Source organism: Pleurodeles waltl, chromosome 2_2 (assembly GCF_031143425.1).
Source record: "Pleurodeles waltl isolate 20211129_DDA chromosome 2_2, aPleWal1.hap1.20221129, whole genome shotgun sequence".
Taxonomy (NCBI): Eukaryota; Metazoa; Chordata; class Amphibia; order Caudata; family Salamandridae; genus Pleurodeles; species Pleurodeles waltl.
Window position 1 is genome coordinate 590,808,579 of NC_090439.1, and position 19,249 is coordinate 590,827,827.

The window sequence follows — 19,249 nt, forward strand, 5'->3', positions numbered from 1 at the left end:
TCACCTCAGCTCAGGACACCTTAGTGGCTGTCCTGACTGGTGGGTGACTCCTCCTTGTTTTTCTCATTATCTCCTCCAGCCTTGCCGCCGAAAGTGGGGGCAGTGGCCTGAGGGGTGGGCATCTCCACTAGTTGGGATGCCCTGTGGCGCTGTAACAAAGGGGGTGAGCCTTTGAGGCTCACCGCCAGGTGTTACAGTTCCTGCAGGGGGAGGTGAGAAGCACCTCCACCCAGTACAGGCTTTGTTCCTGGCCACAGAGTGACAAAGGCACTCTCCCCATGTGGCCAGCAACATGTCTTGTGTGTTTGCTGTCAAAAACTAGTCAGCCTTCACTGGAAGTCGGGTATGTATTCAGGGGGCATCTCTAAGATGCCCTCTGGGTGTATTTTACAATAAAGTGCACACTGGCATCAGTGTGCATTTATTGTGCTGAGAAGTTTGATACCAAACTTCCCAGTTTTCAGTGTAACCATTATGGAACTGTGGAGTTCGTGTTTGACAGACTCCCTGACCATATACTCTTATGGCTACCCTGCACTTACAATGTCTAAGGTTTTGCTTAGACACTGTAGTGGCATAGTGCTCATGCACATAAGCCCTCACCTGTGGTATAGCGCACCCTGCCATAGGGCTGTAAGGCCTGCTAGAGGGGTGACTTACCTATGCCACAGGCAGTGTGAAGTTGGCATGGCACTCTGAGGGGAGTGCCATGTCGACGTAGTCATTTTATCCCCACCAGAACACACAAGCTGTGAAGCAGTGTGTATGTGCTGAGTGAGGGATCCCCAGGGTGGCATAAGACATGCTGCAGCCCTTAGAGTCCTTCCCTTGCATCAGGACCCTTGGTACCAGGGGTACCAGTTACAAGGGACTTACCTGAGTGCCAGGGTTGTGCAATTGTGGAGACAAAGGTACAGTTTAGGGAAAGAACACTGGTGCTGGGGCCTGGTTAGCAGGGTCCCAGCACACTTTCAAATCATAACTTAGCATCAGCAAAGGCAAAATGTCAGGGGGTAACCATGCCAAGGAGGCATTTCCTAACACTGGCCTCAAGGTTTTTGGATCCTTTTTCCATGTACTCAGCCATACTGGTGCGGAGGCCAAGCACACCGTCCACCACATCCTGTTTAGGCTCATGGAGTGATCTCGCCCAACCTGCTTTAACAAGGGCCAACTGTCCTCTTAAAGAAGCTCAAAGGGGGAAACCCCTACTCCTTTCTCTGGCACCTCTCTGTAGGCAAAAAGCAGGCATGGCATGGCATAGCAGGAGGACATCCCATCTCTTTTTGAGTTTTCAGGGAGCCCCATGATCATGCCCTTCAATGTCTTGTTGAATCTCTCAACAAGTCCATTGGTTTGTGGATAGTATGGTGTGGTGAATTTGTAAGTCACCTCACACTCATTCCACATGTTTCAGGTAAGCTACCATGAAGTTTGTACCTCTGTCAGAAAGCACCTCCTTAAGGAAACCCACTCGGGTAAATATATCAATCACGGCCTTGGCTCCTGCAGGGGCAGTAGTAGACCTAAGGGGAATTGCTTCTGGGTACCTGATGGCACAATCCAATACTACCAGTATGTACTGGTTCCCTGAGGCTGTGGGTGGTTCAAGTGGACCCACAATGTCCACACCAACACTTTCAAAGGGTACCCCCACCACTGGAAGTGAAATGAGGGACGCCTTTGGGTGGCCACCTGTCTTGCCACTGGCTTGGCAGGTGACATAGGAGCTACAAAACCCCTTCATTTTCTGGGACATATTGGGCCAATAAACGTGGTTGACAAGTCTGCTCCACGTTTTGGTCTGTCCCAAATGCCCAGCTACAGGGATGTCATGGGCTAAAGTAAGGATAAACTCTCTAAACTCCTGAAGCACTAACACTCTCCTAGTGGCACCAAGATTGGGGTCTTTGGCCTCAGTGTAAAAGAGTCCATCCTCCCAATAGAACCTGTGGGAGCCACTGACATCTCCAGTCTCCGCTGCAGCAGCTTGCTGTCTCAGGCCTTCAAGAGGGCTTCTACCTTATTCCCATTTATCAAGAGTTGCTGCCTGTATTTTTTATGTTAGGCGGCCAGTCAGCCAGTGTGGCTATATTCACCCCACCCTCAGAGACTAGAGTAGCTTCAGCGTGAACCCTGATTTGCTCTTGGTACACTCTTGACCCCACCTGGGGACGGGCTATTCCAGTATACCTGGATTAGTGCTAGTGGGATTTTTCTTGGCACAAGCCATGTCGTCAGTTTCGAGTTCATACTGTTTACAGTTGTGACACCAGCCTTCTTGGGATCAAAGTTTTTACCCTTGTACCCATTTGTGGACTATGAAGATGCTCAGGGTTCACCCTCCTGAACAGGTTTTTGGGGCCCTTGGGAGTCTCACCACCATTCCCCTGGGGAGGCTTTGTAACCCCTTTCTTTTGGTCACCCTAGTATTGACCCAATGGTCTGCCTTCTTTAGCAATTCTTGGGGAGAAATTGGACCTAGGTCAACCAGATGTTGATGAAACTTGTCACTGAAGCAGTTACTTAACAGGTGTTCCTTCATAAACAAATTGTAAAGCCCATCATAGTCATGCACTCCACTATCTGTTGTCCAACCATCTAGTGTTTTCACTGGGTAATCAACAAAATCAACCCAGGACAGGCTCAAGGTTTTGTGAGCCCATGAACCTAATTCTATACTCCTCAGTGGAGACTCCAAAGCCCTCAAACAGGGTAGCCTTCATGTGGTCATAGGATTCTGCATCTTTACCAGTAAGTGTGAGGAGTTTATCTCTACACTTACCAGTGAACAATTCCCAAAGAAGAGCTCCCCAGTGAGATCTGCTCACCTTTCTGATTGCAGGTAGTAAAGTACTGTCTTGTCTTGGCATAGTTACCCCCCTCTTTCTGCCTGATGTCAGTGTGCTTGACTAGCTCACCGTGTTCCTGCTAATCAGGACCCCAGTGATTGTGCTCTTGTTCCCAAAAGTCTGTATTTTACCCACAATTGGCATACCATAGTATATGGTACCTAGGTACCCACAGCATTAGGATTCCAGGGGATCCCTATGGGCTGCAGCATACATTTTCCCACCGATAGAGAACCCATGCAAACACTTCTGCAGGACTGCCATTGCAGCCTGCGTGAAAAGGTGCAAGCACCCTTTCATTTCCATTTTCCACTACACCAAGTCACTTATAAGTCACCCCTATGGTAGGAGTAGAAAATGCTACTGTTGGCATGGTTACCCCCTAACATTTTGCCTTTTGTTGGTGCTAGTTATGACTGAAAGTGTGCTGGGAGCCTGCTAACCAGGCCCCAGCACCAGTTTTCTTTCCCTAAAACTGTACCTTTGTCTCCACAATTGGCACAGCCCTGGCACACAGATAAGTCCCTTGTAAATGGTACCCTTGGTACCAAGGGTCCTGATGCCAGTGAAGGACTCTAAGTGCTGTAGCATGTCTTATGCCACCCTGGGGATCCCTCACTCAGCACATACACACTGCTTCACAACTTGTGTGTGCTGGTGGGGATAAAATGACTACATCGACATGGCACTTCCCTCAGGGTGCCATGCCCACAACCCACTGCCTGTGGCATAGGTAAGTCACCCCTCTAGCAGGCCTTACAGCCCTATGGCAGGGTGCACTATACCACAGGTGAGGGCATATTTGCATGAGCACTACGCCCCTAAGGTGTCATGAGCTAAGGTGACCCCTGCCTTCGAAATCCTCCATCTTGCTTTGGAGGATTTACACCAATAGGATTAGAGATGTGCCCCCTCCCCACAGGGAGGAGGCATAAGGAGGATGTAGCCACCCTCAGGGATAGTAGCCACTGGCTACTGCCCTCCAGCTCTGAACACGCCCCCTAAATTGAGTATTTAGGGGTGACCCTGAACCTAGGAAAACAGATTTCCTGACTAACTAAAGAAGAAGAAGAACTGCTGACCTGAAAGCCCCACAGAGACGACGGACACAACAAATGACTCGGCCCCAGCCCTACCGGCCTGTCTCCAGACTCAAAGAACCTGCAAAAGCGAGGCATCCAGCGGGACCAATGACCTCTGCTGACTTAGAGGACTGCCCTGCAACCCAAAGGACCAAGAAACTCCTGTGGACAGTGGCTCTGTCTAATCTACAAAGAAGAAACCATCTTTAAAGGGACTCCAGCCTTATTCTGGAAGCGTGAGTCCCCAACACTCTGCACCCGACGTCCCCGGCTCGTATCCAGAGAAACAACACTGCAGCGAGGACCCCCCGGCGACTCCCACGGTGTGGGCACCCTGAGACGCCCTCCCTGCACCCCCACGGAGACGCCTGCAGCAAGAATCCAGAGGCTCCCGCCGACCGCGACTGCCCAGTAACAAAGAACCCGACACCTTGAAGAAGCACTGCACCTGCAGCCCCCTGACCCGGGAGAAACCAACTACTGACCAGCAGGCGGCACTTATCATTACCCAGTCAGTGGTTGGCCCGAGAAGCCCCCCTGTCTCCATCGACAGAGTGACCCCCGGGTCCCTCCATTGCTTTCAATGCAAAGCCTGACACCTACTTTGCACACTGCACCCGGCTGCCCCTGTGCCGCTGAGGGTGTATATTGTATGCCTGTTTGTGACCCCCCCAGTGCTCTACACAACCCCCTGGTCTGCTCTCCAAGGACGCAGGTACTTACCTGCTAGCAGACTGGAACCGGAGCACCCCTAGTCTCTATAGGTACCTATGTTATTTGGGTCCTACTTTGACCTCTGCACCTGACGGGCCCTGGGTGTTTGGGGTTCACTTGAACCCCCAACGGTGGGCTGCCTATGCCCTGGAGACTGAACTTGTAAGTGCTTTACTTACCTGCTAAACTAACTTGTACTTACCTCCCCCAGGACTGTTCATTTTTGCACTGTGTCCACTTTTAAAATAGCTTATTGCTACCTATGTCCAGCTACATAATGGTAACTCCAAACATAGGCATGTTTGGTATCAAACATGTTGGAATCATACTTCAAGGCTGTTGCAAGCATTGGTTGCATGATTCCATGTCCTCTGGGTGCTACTTAGAGGATCACCAGGACTGCTATTTCAGCCTTCTGAGGGTTTCCAGGCAGCCCAAGCTGTTGCCACATCCCAGACAGGCTTCCGCCCTCCTGTTGCTTGAAAACCTCGAGCCCAGGAAGGCACAACAGAGGATTTCCTTTGGGATAGTAGTGTTACACCCTCTCCCGTTGGAAATAAGTGTTACAGGCTTGGTAGGGGTAGGTTTCCCAAGCCACTGAAAATGCTTTGAAGGCACATTTGGTGGCTTTGTTGCATAAATCAGTCCACACAGGTTCAGGGACCCCAAGTCCCTGCTCTGGGGCAAAACTGGACAAAGGAAAGGGGAGTGACCACTCCCCTGTCCACCACTACCCCAGGGGTGGTGCTCAGAGCTCCTCTAGAGGGTCCCTGGGTTTTGCCATCCTAGATTCCAAGTTGGCAGGGAACTCTGGGAGCATCTGAGTGACCAGAGCCAGCAGGTGACGTCAGAGTCCTCCCCTGATAGGTGCTTACCTGGTTAGGTGAGCAACCCCCTTTCAGGGCAATTTAGGGTCTCTCCTTTGGGTGGTTCCTCAGATTCGGATTGCAAGACTCCAGCAGGAGTCCTCGGCATCCTCCACTTTGACTTCTCACTGAAGAAACTGCATCCGGACCCTCCAAGAACCTACAAGCTACAACAAAAGAGCAAGATGCATCCTGCAACACTGCATCTTTGGCTCCTGCCAGCGACTGCAACAGTTTCCTAGTCGTGCATCCTCTGAGGACAACCCATCTTCAGTCTGCATCACAAGGAAGGAATCTCTCTTGGAGTGAAGAAGTCACTCCCCTGCTGCTGCAGGCATCAACTGTGACGACAACCGGCTGCGTGGATCCCCTCTGCTGCTGAGCTACGTGGATCCTGCATCACAGGTGGTGGACTGAAGTGGTCCTGACTGTCCTCTCTTCCAGCTGTCTCGCTTTGGTGGAGGTAAGACCTTGCCTCCCCACTCAAGATAGTATCTCCCCCGTGCACCATGTCTTTTGCAGCTGCCAAGGCTTGTTGGCATCCTTCCTCAAAATCTTTTATGCATCTTGTAGCTCTGGCCCCCAGCACTCTATCCTGCAAAGCACAGCTTCCTGAGTGGTTCTCCAGCGTCGTGGGAGCCTTTGTCGAAGTGTTGCGTGGGCCTCTTATGCAACTTTCTTGTCCCCGTCCTGTGGGACTCCTGTGTGAGCTGCCTGGTGTTCTGTCGGCACTCCGTGTCGCTGAGTCCACCTGGTTCTTCCTGGTGCCCGTCGGTATCCTTTTCTGCTAATCGCAAGCTTTGCATGTGCCAAGGCTTCTTGGTGGACTCAGACGACACAAACCTGACTGCAATCCTCCTTCCCTACATGAACCCGACTTCGTCTTCTTGGGTGCAGTACGGACTTTTCTTCTCCACCGGTGGCTCTCCTTTGCCCCTTCATCCAGGTTAGCAGGGGCTCACGCTTTTCCTCGATTCTTCTGTGCTTCTTGGACTTGGTCCCCTTCTTCCACAAGTCTTCTTGTCCAGGAATCCACTGTTGCTGTCTTGCAGTCTATTCTGTGAGAGACTCTGGTTTTGCATAATTCTTCTCCTCGTTTGTGTGAGATCTGGGAAACGTACTGTGATTTACTCCTGTTAACCTTGTCGCTGGAGTGGTTTGTGGTACTTACCTTTGGGTGTTCCTAGTATTCCCAGATCCCCTCTACACACTACACATGCCTAGGTGGGGGAACGACTTTCGCACTCCACTTTCTTAGTATATGCTTTGTGCTCCCCGAGGCCCATTTCTAACTATTGTAATTTTCAGTAATTGAACTATTTTCTAACTGTTTTTATGCCTATTTCTGCATACTAGTCTATATAATTTGTGTATTACTTACCTGCTAAGGGAGTATAGTCTTTATGGTACTTTTGTTATTTGTGTCACCAAAATAAAGTACTTTTATTTTTGTAACACTGAGTGTTTCTTTCATGTGTGTAAGTACTAAGTGTGACTACAGTGGTATTTCATTAGCTTTGCATGTCTCCTAGATGAGCCTTGGCTGCTCATCCAAAGCTACCTCTAGAGAGCCCGGCTTCTAAACACTGACTACACTACACTAATAAGGGATACCTGGACCTGGTATAAGGTGTAGGTACCATAGGTACCCACCACACACCAGGCCAGCCTCCTACATGCAGTCAGTCTGGCACTGTACATCTTGGAAGCCTTAGATGTCATGATCGGAGTTCCGCAAGGATCTCCCTGAGCCCAACCTTCTTCAACACATGATCCCCCTAGCAGGTTGTATCCGCTCTCAGAACATTAACGTCCTCTCCTATGCTGATGACACAAAACTCATTCTCTCCCTCACAGACAAGATGCCCTGTACCTGGATCAAGTTCAGTGCCTGCAGGACTGACATCGCCCCCTATCTAAAGCTAAACACCAATAAGAATAAAATCCTGATCTTTGGAAAGAGCACCCCACTGTGGGACTCCACAGGGTGGCCAAAAGAACTAGGACCGATACCCACCCATGGCAAGAACTCCAGGATCACCATCAACAAGAAACTCAACATCAACAGCCAAGTCAATTACGCCAACGCCTCATGCTTCCGCACCCTGAAGATGCTGAGGAAGATTTTCAAATGGCTTCCAATCAGCAAGCAGAAAGCCTTGTCACAAGCATGATGGATATGGGAATACTGTCTATGTCGGATCAACAAACAAGTTAGTTACCTTCAGTAGAACAACAACACTTTTTTGGGCCCAGTCAGTGGAGTCTCTCCTCTGTTTTTTAAAGGAACGAGGTGCAGCGTAAAAGGTAGACCGAGTGATGGACTGGCTAATGGAAAAATAGTGTCCACTTTTGTTAAGAAGGATGCTCTAGTCTTGAAGAACCAGTTTGTCAGGATAGAAGGTAAGGTATGGAAGACACACACAGAATGCCTGTAGTTCACTGACCATGTGGACAGATGTTATCACCACTTGGACGGCCCTTTTGATGGTTGTAGGCTAACTGGACATTTGTGGAATGGGTCAAAGGGAGCCTACATCAGGAAAATGAGAACCAGGTTGAGGTCCCACTGCAGTGTAATAGAAGGCGCTGGTGAGAACATGTGTTGAAGACCTTTCAGGAACACATGAACAATAGGAGATTTGAAAAGGGATGGCTGATCTGGCAACCGTAGGAATGTCAAAATTGCATAGAAGTAACCTTTCAATATGCCCAAAGCAGAGCATTGCTGGGCTAAGCTAAGAATAAACCAGACAAACTGAGAAAGGGGAGCAGATAGAGGGTCAACATGTTTATCTGCACACCATGCCACAAACTTACTTCAATGGCAGGCGTACACCATCATGGTTGAGGGACACCTGGCTGCCAAGATAATGGTGCAGACTTCGGGCAAAAGGTCAAAAGTTGTCAAATGTCCCCATTCAATCTCCACGCATGAAGGTGAGGTGTTTTCAAGTTTGGGTGTAGAACAATGCCCTGCTGCTGCGACAGTAGATCTTCCCAAAGAAGCAGCCTGATCGGATGACCAATGCTCATGCTCAAAAGCTCAGGACACCAGATTCTCTGTGCCCAATCCAAAGCCACATGTATGACTTAGGCCAGGTCATTCTTGATGTTCTTGAGAACCCTGGGAGGAGTGGTATTGGTGAAAATGCCATCAGGAGGCCAGAGCTCCACTCAAGACAAAAAACATCTCTGGGCAAGAGCTGTCTTGGAAACTCCAGAGAGCAAAACTGCTAAGATTTTGAGTTCTCAGTGGAGGCAAACAGATCAAAGCAAGGATCTCCTCACTTTAAGAAGAGACCCTGCACCACCTACGATGGAGGTGCTATTTGTGATCCTCTAGGCATTGAGAGCTGAGCTTGTCTGTGCTAGCTTTAAAAGAGCCTGACAGGTGCTGAACCACTTGGGGTATGCTCTGGTGTTCCAGCCATGTCCAGATACACAACACCTCTTGACAGGGTTCATAACCCAATCCCATTTGTTGCAAAACTGTACCAGCCGTTCCTTTGGTTGAAGGAAGAAAGGCTTTCAAAGCCAGGCAGATCAATCGAAGCACCAACTGACTGATGTGGAGCCTTGATTCCGCTGAAGACCAGAGTGCTCTGAATTCCAACTCTCCCAAATGGCAGTCCTAGCCTAGGAGTGATTCATCTGTCACTGCAGTCACCTCGGGGTGGAGAAGGGTCTGCCACTGACCCAATACAGTTCGTAAGCCACCACTGCAGGTCTTCGGCAGTTCCCTCCGAGATCTGAACCATGTTGGAGAGATTCCCCTGATGCTATGCCCACTAGGACTTCAAGTCCCACTGCAGAGTCCGTATATCCCAACCGGCATGTGTAATAAGCAGGATGCATGCATTCAGGGACCCTGCCAGGTAGTTGGCTACTAAAAGGATGTTCCGCTGCTTCAGCCATCACCAGAGACATAAAGCCTCTTGGCACAGGATCCAGGACACCACACTGCTCTGCTTGTTGCAGTACCACATAGTGGTCATCTTGTCCATTAAGACCCAGAGTAGTTTTCCCTGATAGACAGCAAGAAAATCTTCAGGGCCTAACAAAAGGCCCGAAGTTCCCCAAGACTAATGCAGAACTGGTTCTCCACTGGAAACCAGAAGCCTCTGATCTCCACTTTCCCTAGATGCCCATCCCCCTAACATAGTAGCTATGCATTTGTTTAAACTGTGAGCTTTGGACAGCGAAAGAAGAGCAGTCTGCCTCAGGATAAATCTGCATCAGTCAGCCATCACTGCAGACCTTGAGTTTACACCCTTTAAATGTGGCCAGAATCAATGAGGCAGCATTAGCCCCACAGTAATTTAAATTCCATTTTAGGGCCCACATGTGCCTCCTGGTGTTCCTAACAAGGAGGATGCACGAGGCCCAGAGACAAGAAGCCTCAGACTCATCCTCACTGAGATCCAGGACTCACCCGAAACCTCAGAAGAATAGCCAGAATGACTCAGTCTTGCTGCGGTGTAGAAAAGGCCTCAAACCTCACTATACCCAGGATCGCCCCAATGAATGGAAGCTTCAGTGAGAGACTTGGGTAGCATTCTGGCCATCATCCAGAGGTGGTCTACAACGGACTATAGTGAGTATGCCTTCAGCAGCTACCCGAGTCATCAAGGTACAGAAATACAGAATTTCCTGACTGCGACTACCAGCATCACCTTTCAACACCCAAGAGGCTAAGGTGAGGCCTAAGGATAGAGGAGGTGAAGTTCAAACACAGCATAGAAAACAAAGAGTTCCTGCCCCACCTTGACCCACAGGTAATGCTTGTGGGAATGCAGGATGGGTATAGGACAATGTGGGTCCTGCAAATCCTAAATCCGGGCCGCCATCCAGTAAGCTGGGTCCAGGGCGGAAACAATTTGAGCCAAGACCAAAATTTTGAAATTGTCCTTTCATGGAAAAGCAATTAATGGCTCAAGGCCCAGGATAGGCCTGAGGCCCCGTCTTTTTTTCTGAACAAGGAAGTGGCATGAGAAATAGCCCTTGCATCGCTCAGAGTCCTTAACCTGTTCAATGGCACTTTAGAGAGCAAAAGAACTACTCTCCTGCATCATAATGAGCAAGTGCTCCTCCAAACTTAGTTCTGGCCTGGGTGGTAAATGGGGTGGGGCTGAAATGAAGGGTAGGATATAAACCCGTCCAACTATCTGCAGTGGGGGTATTGCGCTAGCAGATGTTTGGTCCTATTAATGGGCAGCACGTTTACTGGCAGTGAAAGACTGGTTAGTCACACCCAAGGACCATTCCACCTATATCCTAGAGCGCGGCCAATTCATTGACCGCTCTGGTTTCCACTACCTTTACCGGGGTAAGGGAGTACGACAGATGCTTCTGGCGACTTAGGTGGCGATAAAGGCTTGACTGAGGGCCACAAGGTCACAGGGTGTATAGATTGGGTGGGCAAGTTGATAAGAGTAATGCCATCTGAGGGGGGAGTGAAGGAGATGGGTAACTTGGAGGGTTTGGCGCTTGGGACTTGTTGGGGATCTCCAGGGTGGGTGACCTCCTGGAGGAGGGCGAGTTGATACCGTTCTCATCTCTCCGACGGACCTACTCTATGCACTTTAACCAGTTCCTGAAATATGCCTAGCTGCACTATGCTGGGAGGGTGAAGAATATAGCACTACAAGACCTACCAAAGTCCTCCTCACTCAAGGGGTAACTCCTACAAGAGGAGTTGTCCTCTAAAGCCATATCTGCTACATATAAAACTCTCAACAACCATATGTCGGAAAAGTTACTCAAATTGAGGGAGGGCTGGGGTCTGGAGACGGGGGACCTTGAAGTTGTTGATTGGAAGGTGTCTCTGATGCACCCCCGGGAGGTACCGATAAAATCCCATCTACGCCTAATACAATTGAAAATCCTCCATCAGGTGTATTATGATAGGGAACGGCTACATCGCATGGGTTAAGCATCCTCCTATAGCTGCCTCCGGTGTGGAGAGGTGAGGGGCTCTTACTTCCATAAGCTGGTCCCGACATTGTTTGAGTGGATGAGGGGGATGGATTTGTATATGGTGGCCGAGAGATTGGGGATGCCCACGCAAACTCCAATATGGTATGGAGTGGTTGGTTGAGATACTACAATATTCCCCTTTCGCAAGGGTCTGTGGCCTCCTTGAATTGACTGTGGCATTGTGAAGGATTATTTGAGAGCGTTATTGTAACCATAACTGTGAATTTTATGCTCTAAGCATATGTTATGTGCTTACACATCTGGGATTCCTTGGTGTGGGGTTGTACGAGGGCCTCCCTTTTTGTTTGACTATTTGTTTAAATTTGGTTCATGTTTGGCACCTGATTTAATGTTCACTGCATTGCCTGTGAAATACTGTAAACACCAAAACCAATAAAGATATATTTTTTAAAACCTTCCTAGTGGAAGTCTACATAATTAGGCTCTCAGGTGTAGGTCTATGTCTCTCTGCATACTGACCTGCTAACTAGTGGGCAAGTACAGGACTTTGACCATGTAGTCTATTAAAGTGTTGATAAGGGCTGCATTAAAAGTCAACAATGGCTCAATCTCGTAGGCTTGGCTAAAGGATCTCTGTAACAACATCTGACTTAGTTTCTACAGAGGGTGCTTGCAATTCTAGCACCTCAGCTGCCCTCCTGACAATCAGCAAAAATTAAGCATTTTCTTCCAGTGGTGGTCCATGTGGTGAGCAAAAGTCAGTTTCAGAGGATGTATGCAACCCATTGACATTTTGAAGGTCTAGGTATAATGCATCATCGTTGTAATGAGGATGGAGCAGAGAATCCCTCTTCATCATCAGTGTCCTGCTGGACCCAAACTGGATTGTTTATATGGCAAGAGTCAGAGCTGAAAGAGAACAGACACTCTGTTGGAAGCTGTTTCACAGTAGAACTATTGGGCTAGAAACATAGTGAATGATAACCAGTTGTGCTTTTTTAATCTCATAGCTGGGCGCAAGCTTTACTTCGGTCGGGCTCGTGAAAAGGTCTGTATGGGATATGATACAGGTGCAGACAACGAGTTAATTGCCATAAAGTTCAGGGTTGGTGTTGGTGCAGCTGAAACCAGTGTGAATCTCAGAGCCAGTGTGGAACACGCTACCAATGCAGGCAGACAATTTAATTGCTGATTTGGGGTTCCTCAGCTGAAAGGGCATCATATTGAGTTATCAAGCATGTTTAAAATTGGTTAGTTTTCAGGTGTATGCACTTTTTAACACAGGCTGCAATGGCAGTCCTGTATTAGCCTTTGCATGGGCTCCCTATAGGTGGCAAAAGATATGCTGCAGTCCACAGGGATCCCCTGGAACCCCAATGCCCTGGGTTCCTAGGTACGATATAATAGGGACTTATAAGGGGGCACCAGAATGCCAATTTTGGGTGAAATAATGAGATAACTGTATGCAACAACAAAATTTAAAGGAGTGAGAGCATAATCACTGGGGTCCTGGTTAGCAGGATCCCAGTTAACACAGTCAAGCACACTGACATCAGGCAGAAAATGGGGGCTACCATGGCAAAAAGAGGGTACTTTCCTACAATACGTCACCCCAATAGCAGGCCCTCCAGCCCTCTGGGCAGGGTGCAGAGTACCTGTGTGTGAAAGCACCCCTGCACGTGAAGAGGTTCCCCCACGCAGTCCAGGACCATTTTCCCAGATTATGAGAGCAGGGCCGTCATTTTACAAGTACTGCCATTACAGCCTTCTGAGGTTTTCCAGGCAGCCCCAGCTACTGCCACCTCTCAGACAGGTTTCTGCCCTCCTTTTGCTTGAGAAGCTCAAGCCCAGGAAGGCAGAACAAAAGATTTCCTCTGAAAGAGGGGGTTACACCCTCTCCCTTTGGAAATAGGTGTTAAGGGCTGGGGAGGAGTAGCCTCCCCCAGCCTCTGGAAATGCTTTGAAGGGCACAGATGGTGCCCTCCTTGCTTGGTTCACGGATCCCCCAGCCCCAGCTCCGGCGCGAAACTGGACAAAGGAAAGGGGAGTGACCACTCCCATGTCCATCACCACCCCGGGGGTGGTGCCCAGAGCTCCTCCAGTGTGTCCCAGACCTCTGCCATCTTGAATGCAGAGGTGTGAGGGCACAATGGAGGCCTCTGAGTGGCCAGTGCCAGCAGGTGACGTCAGAGACCCCTCCTGAAAGGTGCTTACCTGGTTAGGGGGCCAATCCTCCTCCGAGGGCTATTTAGGGTCTCTCCTGTGGGTGTCTCTTCAGATAACGAATGCAAGAGCTCACCAGAGTTCCTCTGCATCTCCCTCTTCGACTTCTGACAAGGATCAACTGCTGACTGCTCCAGGACGCCTGCAAAACCACAACAAAGTAGCAAGATGACTACCAGCAACATTGTAGCGCCTAATCCTGCCTGCTTTCTTGACTGTTTCCTGGTGGTGCATGCTCTGAGGGCCGTCTGCCTTCACCCTGCACTGGAAGCCAAGAAGAAATCTCCAGTGGGTCGACGGAATCTTCACCCTGCTAACGCAGGAACCAAACTTCTGCATAACCAGTCCTCTGGGTCCCCTCTCACCTTGACGAACGTGGTCCCTGGAACACAGGAGCTGGATCCAAGTGACCCCGACAGTCAGTGGTCCCTTCTGTTCAAATTTGGTAGAGTCCTTGCCTCCGACGCCAGACAGTAATCCTGTGTACTGCGTGATCTGCAGCTGCTAGGGCTTCTGTGCACTTTTGCAAGGAATCCTTCGTGCACAGCATAGCCCAGGTCCCCAGCACTCCGTCCTGCATTGCTCAACTCGCTGAGTTGACACGGCTCCGTGGGACCCTCCTTGTAGTGTTGAGACGACCGCCGTCCTCAATTTTCTTGAATGCCCGTTCAAGTGCTTCTGCGGGTGCTGCCTTGTTCCGGTGGGCCTTCTGTTGCTGATGGCTCCCTCTGTCTCCTCTTCCAAGTGGCAACCTCCTGGTCCTTCCTGGTCCCGGACAGCACCCATTTGTTTCAACTGCGACCTTTGCAGCTAGCAAGGCTTGTTTGCGTTACTTCTGCAAGGAAACAACTCTGTATCCTCCAGCATGCCGTGGGGCATCTTCGGTGCAAAGGAGAAGTTCATGGAATCTTCCGTTGTTGCAGAATCTTTAGCTTCTTCCACCCGGAGACAACCAATTTGCACCTTCATCTGGGGTTTAGTGGGCTCCTGCCCCCCCCCGGACACTTTCGTGACTCTTGGACTTGGTCCTATTCTTTTACATGTCCTCAGGTCCAGGAATCTGTCTTCAGTGCTTTGTAGTCAGTTGTTGTCTTTGCAGAATCTCCTATCACGACTTTAGTGTGTTTCTGGGGAAGTAGGGTCACTCTACTCCTACTTTCAGGGTCTTGGGGTGGGGTATCTTGGACACCTTTAGTGTTTTCTAATAGTCCCATCGACCCTCTACACACTACACTAGGCCTGGGGTCCCTAAGTGGTTTGCATTCCACTTTCTTAGTATATGATTTGTCTTGCCCCTAGGCCTATTGCATCCTATTGTATTCTACAGTGTTTGCACTACTTTTCTAACTGTTTACTTACCTGATTTTGGTTTGTGTGTACATTTTGTATATTTTACTTCCCTCCCAATGGAGTATATCCTCTGAGATAGTTCTGACACATTGTCACTAAAATAAAGTACCTTTATTTTTAGTAACTCTGAGTATTTTGATTCTTATGATATAGTGCTATATGATATAAGTGGTATAGTAGGAGCTTTGCATATCTCCTAGTTCAGCCTAAGCTGCTCTGCTATAGCTACCTCTATCAGCCTAAGCTGCTAGAACACTACTAATCTACTAATAAGGAAAAACTGGACCTGGCACAAGGTGTAAGTACCATCAGATACCCACTATAAGCCAGGCCAGCCTCCTACAGACATCACTTACACCAACCAGGAATCCATCTTCTTGGGTGGAGTACTGACTGTTCTTCACCGGTGGTTCTTCTTTTACTCCTGCTTTCCTGGGCTCTGGGGTGGGTTCTAGTACTTACCTTTGGTGTTTTCTAATACTCCCAGCACCCCTCTGCACACATTTGCCTAGGTGGGAAACCAACACTGGCATTCCACTTTCTTAGTGTATGGTTTGTGTTCCCCCAAGGACCATTTTTAACTATTGTGATTTTCACTAGTTGCACTGTTTTCTGTTTGTATGCCTATTTCTGCATACTAGTGTATATAGTTTGTGTTTTACTTACCGCCTAAAGGAGTATAGTCTCTATAGTATTTTTGGCATTTGTGTCATCAAAATAAAGTACTTTTATTTTTGTAATACTAAGTATTTTCTTTCATGTGTGTGAGTACTGTTTGACTACAGTGGTATTGCATAAGCTTTGCATGTCTCCTAGATAAGCCTTTGCTGCTCAGCTACAGCTACCTCTTGAGAGCCTGGCTTCTAGACACTCCCTACAGTTCACTAATAAGGGATAACTGAACCTGGTTTAAGGTGTAAGTACCACAGGTACCCACTACATAAATTGGTCTTGAAAGAATGTGGATTTACATTCAATTAGGTTTGCTTTACATATTTTTCTAACATCTTGGAAGTTTTGGACAGTAAAGAATATGGTTGTTTCACTCATGTACGTTCTAAACAATGTACGTTTCAAAATTCGGCTGGAAGAAAACAACATTTTGGCTGCTTCAGTTTCGGTTCTTTTCTTTGTCTAGGGTGCTAAGACATCTAAGGTGTCGCAAGAGTTGGGATGTAATGATTCACAAGTAATAGGGACGGATGTTACAATCCTTGTATGAGAACATGGAGTAACTAGTTTTGGTGATTAAAGCATACTTTGAGTTTTGTTGTTTTTCAGCACTTTATTAGGGAGTATAGTGGAGAAGTGCTCAGGGAGATGATCAGACCAGTCAGGTGGAATTGGTTTCTCTTACGATGTGGTTAGCAGCTACAATAATGAGGACAAGTATGCCTCTATTGCTGTGAGAAAATGTAAGACATAGTGTATGATGGATGCAATGACCCTGAACCCATTTACATAACCTATAGTTACCTGACCTATGAAGCACAATAGCACAATATTTCAATAGCTGAAAGACCTAGCTTCATATAAGAAATAAACATCGTAAAAAACAGTCCATAAGCCCTCACACACTACCTGTGATTCATGACCTGGTTGAAGTCCTTACTCTTTAACTGAATGTAAATGTCAGGAATCTCCTCAGCTCGGTACATTATCACCTCCAGGCAATACGTTTTTAGTACCCCATGAAGTTTTGGAAGCAAGTAGAAGACAACTGTCATAAATCTGTGAACAGATAAGCAGACAATTTCTCAAATTGTTCATCAAGTCAAAAAAAGCATGTGTTGGACTGATGTCAGAAGTTCTACCTGTCAGCCAGAGGAGGGAAGTTCTTTGCCACTTTATTCAAGCACATGATAAATTTGTCTTCCTTTGTGCTTTGATGCTTTTTTAGTTCCTTGAGGACAAGATCAAAAATGGGTCCATCTAGAACCTATGAAAAAGATATATTTAATTTCACACCGCAGCTATTCTGAAGTCAAACTTAAAACAATATTATATTAAAAGAAGAAAACAGGGGCTCATAAGCTAGGTACAGAAGACTTGAGTACTTTTAAACCATTAGTATCATCTGTGCACTTTAGGTTTGCCTTCAAATTAGTTTTTACAAAAGAATTCTTCAATTAAAGGGCTAAACAATGCCCTCTGCTGAGTTGATGAGAATGCTGTGGCACTGACTACAAATGGCAATGGTATTCGTACAGAACTTGATGCTGCTAGTATGGCATGGAAAAAACTCCTAATGTGCCCTAGGAAATCATATAGGTACATGAATGTGTGCATGAAAATGTATTGGGTTGTGAAAACTGTGTTGGAGATGTTTTCCAGATCATCAAGCAGAGAAAGCACATAGGGTTGCATGTAGAGTAAAAACTTACTAAGATGCTACTTGCGTAAGTAGCATTGTGTGTTGCTAAAGCAGTGAAGAAAATGTTGATGTGTGGGTAATCAATGTAAGTGAGGAGTGAGGTTGTGTGTGAGCGTACACACAGATAGCAGGAGTGAGGATCAAAGAAGGGCTCTAATTATGTATGGTACAGCAAGCAGCAGGGGCAGCTAAGTCAGTGGGGCTTCAAGAATACCTGCATGCTCAGTATCAGTCCAGTGAGTTCTTTGCCATTGGTCCAGTCAAAATGATGCTAGTCACCACGATTTCCGCACTTTCCAAAGTAAACGTTACGCACCTTCAGAAATTCTCTTCCTAATGGAAGGGTAGTAATCTTCTGCCACTGACAAAAATGAGACAAAGAATGGCGCAGCAGGATGTGCTGATGTTGAAGATGTCAACTTCATGGATTTTGGAAGATCCTTGCTGGGCCCGGTCAATGTTGTGTCAGATTGTGTCAAGTGGCTCCTTAACAGTGGTTTCACTGTTGCTGAACCTGGACCTGGACCTGCTCATTTACATAAGCTGAAGGCTCCGAGTCCACCTTGGTGGGTTGTGTGTTTTTTTTCAAAACCCTCAATTTATGAACCACCTTCTGAAGAAGGCAGCGTTCGTTTTTACTTTTAGAGATCAGTATCTATTCATAAGAAGAAGTGGACAACTCTGGCAAAGGGAAAGGATCTGCCAATTGTCAGGTTTTTCATTAGAATCTGCTATTTTCCTGGATGAGGGAGAAAACTGTTCCTTGTGTTTATGCTAATGTTTCTTGTGTCAGGAAAGCTACCGCTCAAAAATATTTTCTCTCATCAGGATGGGTTTACGTTTTGAGGGAAAGGCCAACATTGAAATCCCTCAACAAGAAACCTTAGTGAGGAACAAGGTAGACCTCTCTCCCCTACTTGCCTTGGCGTGCATCAATGAATATTTGCAGCATTTAGTTAAGCTGTGGTCTGCCTTGAGACACTACTGATAGATTCTATGTGGGTCCAAATTTGAAATCCTGAAATGTTAACTGGAGACATGATCTCCTATCACAAGTCAGAAATGTGACAGGAATAGAAGTACCCTCCCATAATAAACTGAAGACTGTTAAAAGAGAATAGACAGCACCACTTCCATGTTTTAGGAGCATGGAAAAAGAAATGATGCCAGGTATTTTAAATGGAAGAAAAATCCATCAGAAAGGGGAGGTGAACATGGCATTTACTAATTTGAGGTACAAACCTGTTCCAAAAGTTTGCAATTTTTATTAAAAGGGTGGACCCTTCATTTTGGGAATTGTCAAGCACTGGAATTTAATTTCTGAGGTGAATCATGTGGCAGGTATTTTGTCGGATTTGTAGGTGGAACTTTTACTCTGGACAAAGGATAGTAAAAAATGATTAAGAGCCTTACACAAAATTCTCCTTACAACTGAACCAGTGTTATCATATGCAGGTTGGGTTGATGTGGTCCTCTGGTTGGATACACAGGAGAAGTCTTGCTGGACTGTTTTTAATGTAATCTTAAAAGCAAATATTCTGGTGAACCAAGATACAGACGAGACCATTTACCTAGTATGTGCAGTCTACAGCAAGGATGAATTTTGTCTTGTCTAGGCCAGGGTTCTGCAAAGTCGGTCCTGGAGAGCGAGTCCATGCCAGGTTTTTAGCATATCTACATTTAGAAAAATGTACATTTCTGAAACATCTTGTTTCTAAATGTGAATACGCTAAAAATCTGCCATGGACCTGGCTCTCCAGGACCGACTTTGCAGAACCCTGAGCTGGGTGATTAAAGTCCAGTGAAAGCAAGTCCTTGTATTGGAGGTGCAGGAAAGGAAAAACAAGT

At 47.4% G+C, this 19,249-nt stretch overlaps 1 protein-coding gene across 2 annotated transcripts in view; it reads right to left on the reverse strand.

The window, feature by feature from the left end:
- PRKDC (protein kinase, DNA-activated, catalytic subunit) overlaps positions 1-19,249 on the reverse strand; it is a 2,139,921-nt gene that overhangs the window by 888,759 nt on the left and 1,231,913 nt on the right. For both annotated transcript variants that reach the window (XM_069220133.1, XM_069220131.1), the window contains exons 53-54: positions 16,842-16,966; positions 16,609-16,758 (exon numbers count right to left, since the gene is read on the reverse strand). In XM_069220133.1, the coding sequence (XP_069076234.1) occupies positions 16,609-16,758; positions 16,842-16,966 (275 nt within the window). The remainder of the gene's footprint in view (positions 1-16,608; positions 16,759-16,841; positions 16,967-19,249) is intronic.